Here is a 4,662-nt window from a genome sequence, read left to right as displayed (position 1 = left end):
CCTATGGTTATTAACTCAAGGCTAGTTAGATTATTACATGGAAAAAAGTAAACTGTAATAAATAACAGTCGATTTGTAATAAGTAATGATCAGCTGCTAAAAATTACCATTTCAAACAGTAAAATCGTGATTTTACTATTCACTTTATAATATTTACAATTTAAACGTTACAATTTACTCTTTACATGAAAGAAAATACTATTTCAAACAGTAATATTCGCTATGTAAATGTCTAAAATGTTAAAGTATAATAATTAAGAATTCAGACTTTGATATTTATCATTTCGTACCTAAAAAATGATCTTATGATATGTAAAAAGTATAAAATAAATTTAGTAAATTTCTAATACAAGCAACGTCAATATTTACAAAGTAAAATGGTAAATTTTAAACGCAACGCTAAAAATCAAACTGTAATTATTGACTTGCTTGGACTGGTAAAATGTATATTTTAAAAGTATAATTTTTACTGTTTCAAATGTTAAATTCTCCCAGAGTGAGACCCCCTTCTTTTTCATCTGAGTTCCCCTTCTCATAATATCGACTATATATTGAAATGGCAATTTTTACTGTTTGAAACTGTAATTTTTTAAGATGAAAGAGTCGTTATTTACTATAGTGACAGCTACTAATCACTTAGTTTGAATATTAAATTATAGATTGTGGCTTTTATACTTTCTACATTAAATTCTGTAATATTTATATTTTTGCCACCCCGATGTCTGCTTTACTGTTTGAAACTATAAAAATTAACCGGAATCCGAGTGAATATTACAGTTTACTTTTTTCCGTGTATAAACCTTACAAAAGGTAAAATAACACGCTGAATTTTTTTTTTTTTGGCTTTGAACTTCTGGCAGGGGACTGATCTTAAAATGCCTGGGACAAACTTTGGATTAATGAATTTAATGAAACAAATTAATTTTCGGTACTTTTTATTAAAGAAGATTGTTAATTAACTAATTAAGTTTATAAACATTATGGACCAAATTATATATTATTGACGAATAACTTAAAATTTAATCTTAAAGTTTTAATTTTGAGAATGGGACAGCCCAGGGGACTGAAATATTTCGCTGGTTTACGAATTTATAGCAAAAAAACCAAAATTTATTTCATTTTAGTTTTCAATGCTCCAAATAGAAATGTTTTTTTACTTTCGTAATAAATTTTTTTTTAGTAACAAAATAAAAATTTTTCTAATAAAAAAATTACGAAAACGGTTGACCCTGAAGGCCATCCCTGCAACTTCCCGCCAATTCTATACCTAAACGCTTGAAATTGCACTTGTGACGTTTTTGAGCTCTTCGAGCTCATAAATACAATTTGTGTGTTATTTTTAGCTCTCCGAGCTCAAAAAATAGATTTTGTATGCTTTTGAGCTCTTCGAGCTCAAAAGTGTGGTAGACGTTTGATAGAACACTATTTTTTGAATTTTCAAATCGAAATAACTTATGAATGAATAAACCGATTTTCACGTGGTTGATGGCATTCGACGTAGTTTTTTAAGCTCCATGAAGAATTTCCAAGTTTAAATTGATAGAAATTTAATATAACACATTTAATATAACACATTTTATATTTTTTTTTTCAATAATAAAGAAAGTAGCAGAAATCTGACAATTTTTTCCGGTTTGACAGCGTGCGTGCTTTAAAAAAGTTGGTAATACAACGAAACAATATAACTGCCTATTTCCATCCAAGTGTACCTCGTTTGAAAATACGAAATGTTTGATTATGAGTTAAATTCTTAAATGAAGAATTTTTTGTTTTTTATTCAGAAGTTTTTAATTTTTGATTCACGAGTGGAACTTTAAGGAAAGTATTTTTCTTGTATCAAGTAATTTATCAGTGTAGTTATTATAATGATGTATGCAAAATTTTGAATCTAAGTTAATAATTTGGCTAAAATATGAAAATAGGTAAAGAAAATTGATTTAATATTCAAGCTCTAATGGCTAAATTAAACTAAATCAGGATATATGTGCATCGCTGGATTCACAATGTAAGTTATCAACTTTGAGAAATGTTCCATTATCTCGAATTGCTACAATCAAATCAGTTAACTTGACGTGCTTATGAGTGTTTCACTTAAATGAAATACTGTGTATACGTGATTATCCATCGGGGTAAGAATATCAGAATTTTTTATCAAAAATTAAATATTACTTAAGTTATTACTAAATTAATTACAAATTTGTAATTAGTTATTCAATTTTTAGAGGCATAAATATTTTATGAAATTAACTTTGAAGTTGAGTAGCAAAGGGTCTTAATTAAGAACTTTTATCAAGTTTTAAGGATTTATTTTTAAGTATAACAGTTTCAGTTAAGCTCTTCAACTATTGATTATTTATAATTTATCGTAAAGTCTTGTAATGGTGTTATTCGTTCCGGATAAACTTTACTTCATTCGTGGAACCGGAAAAGTGTTGGTTTTTTTACAACTATCGCTTATTTTCTATGATGGATAAACTGTGAATTTTAATTAGTTAAAAGTTAATTTTCTCCATGGAAAATTTTTTTGTAAATCATTGGGCCAAAATGCAAAAATTAATGACGTTCTACAAAATTCCTTAAAGAGTCTAATAGTTCATTAATTATAATTATTATATTTTTTAGTATCCGAATTTCTCACTAAAAGTTTTATGTGATTCGAGACTATCAATTATAATATAACATCTTTGGTACTTGAAGTTAGTGCAGAAACAACATTCCGCTTCGGCTTGCTTTCGGACATATCTTAGTCGGTAACTTCATTCCACGAAAAAAAAAAATCGGTTTCGTTAAGGCGACGGTTTCCTAAAAATCGTTATTCATTTTCGTCGTTTTCGAATGTAGTTGTTGAAAAAGGAAATAGTTACAATGTGTTTAAGATTGTTCTACGTTTTTTTTTATTTTTCGAAAACAATTTGAATTTCTTCGATGACTAACACTTTTAATTTTAATTCTTTTTTTCTCTTTTTCAATTTCAACGTTGTTTTAATATCCTTGAAAATCTTTAGAATGGCATTAGAAATAAGTAATAGTTAAGAAAATTTGTTGTTCACTTGAGAAAAAAAATAGAAAACGCCACTCGAAGTTATAAACGAAAGACATAAGCAGGGTAGTAAATAAATCGCATAATATAAAATATAAAATTAATTGAAGAAAAATTGTTACAGAAGAATTTAAATGCAAAAATAGCGAGATTTGAATTTTTTTAAAGATATAAAATCAATTCCGACGACAACTTTGTATCGGTCTGCGAGTTGAACGAGTATGAAAGTGGAGATGATATGGATTTAGAGGACATGCAAGAGGATAAATACTGTTATGAAGTTCTCAGCCCCAAGGAAATAATAACTGATATGTTGAAAAAAATAACCTCTATAAACACTATCCTGCAGGTCCCAAACACGGTTACGAGAATTTTGCTGCATCACTTTAAATGGGATGAAGACCAATTCCTGGAAAAATTCTACACGGGAAACAGAGCTGTCCTCTTCAAAGAGGCTCGCATAGTTGATCCTGCGTCAATCGGTAACAGTAACAACAAATTATCTGTGGATTCCATAGAGGACTGTGACATCTGGATGAATCCACTCTCTAAAGACTCGATGACCGAGTTGGAGTACAAACACCAGTTTTGTGGCGACTTCTGGAACGAATATCTCTCCATGAAGGTGATGAATGAAGATGAGTGCCTCACTATTGCATGTCCGGCACACAAGTGCGACATTTTAGTTGACGACACCACATCGATGACGATGATCAAGGATTCCAAAATAAAGGCCAAGTACCAGCACTTAATAACACAAAGTTTTGTTGAATTCATTTTCATATATTTCTAATAAGATAAATTACGCTTGATTTAAAAAAAAAATCAATTTTTACTGGTTAATGGATCTATAACTGAAGTTGATTCAAACAATTTAAATTTTATAAAATACAATTTAAGATTGGTTTTTTTTTTTTTTTTTTTTTTTTAATTACTGAATTACTATAGTAATTCAGTACACAGTAAAAAATATTGTGTTTTTGTGTCGAAAACGGTTTGTGTTAAAAATTGTAGTGTGTTAAAATAACACAAAGTTTGTATCACTTTATTTTGTAACATAAAAAATGTGTTATACACTCTTCATTAACACATTTTGTATGTTACTGTGGAATTAACACAAAGTTTGTGTCAAAATTTCCATCAATGTAACATTAACTTTGTGTTAACAGCGCGTCGGTTCTTTACTTTACTCGGCAACCGTTTTCACAAAGTGAGTGTCATTGGCATCTATTTTGTTGGTATTTCGAGTGTTAATAATGGAGTTACTTAATTTAAAAATTAACAATAAAGTGAGTTTATAATACGAACACAAAAATTGATGTAATCAACGGTGAGTTATTATTTATTTATTATTGAAATTTCTGAATACTGTAGATAACCTTTCTTTCTTCTAATATAACCTTAAAATTTGTTTTTATAAAATAAAGTACTCTTAATAGCAGATATTAAAAAAATATTTTCTGTAAAATTTATGATTATTATAAATTAAAATTTCTGAATTTTTTAACTGCTAGTTATTGATTTTTTTTATTAAAAATTTTTTTTTTATACCAAGTATACAATACTTCAATTTATTTTTACGTAAGTTTTATTTTTTTTAGATGAGTGGTAATTCATCTAAC

At 27.9% G+C, this 4,662-nt stretch overlaps 1 protein-coding gene across 1 annotated transcript; it reads left to right on the top strand.

Moving 5' to 3' along the window:
- The first annotated feature begins 1,982 nt into the window (after positions 1–1,982).
- Positions 1,983–3,833, top strand: LOC123275488 (E3 ubiquitin-protein ligase ARIH1-like). The gene is made up of 2 exons (XM_044743640.1): positions 1,983–2,005; positions 3,209–3,833. The coding sequence occupies exons 1-2, from the start codon at positions 1,983–1,985 to the stop codon at positions 3,831–3,833; spliced, it is 648 nt and encodes a 215-aa protein (XP_044599575.1).
- The last annotated feature ends 829 nt before the right edge of the window (positions 3,834–4,662 follow it).

The sequence above is a fragment of the Cotesia glomerata genome, linkage group LG2 (genome assembly GCF_020080835.1).
Source record: "Cotesia glomerata isolate CgM1 linkage group LG2, MPM_Cglom_v2.3, whole genome shotgun sequence".
NCBI classification, from domain to species: Eukaryota; Metazoa; Arthropoda; class Insecta; order Hymenoptera; family Braconidae; genus Cotesia; species Cotesia glomerata.
Note: the sequence above shows the minus strand (reverse complement) of the source record. Positions and strands in the feature narration are given on the sequence as shown.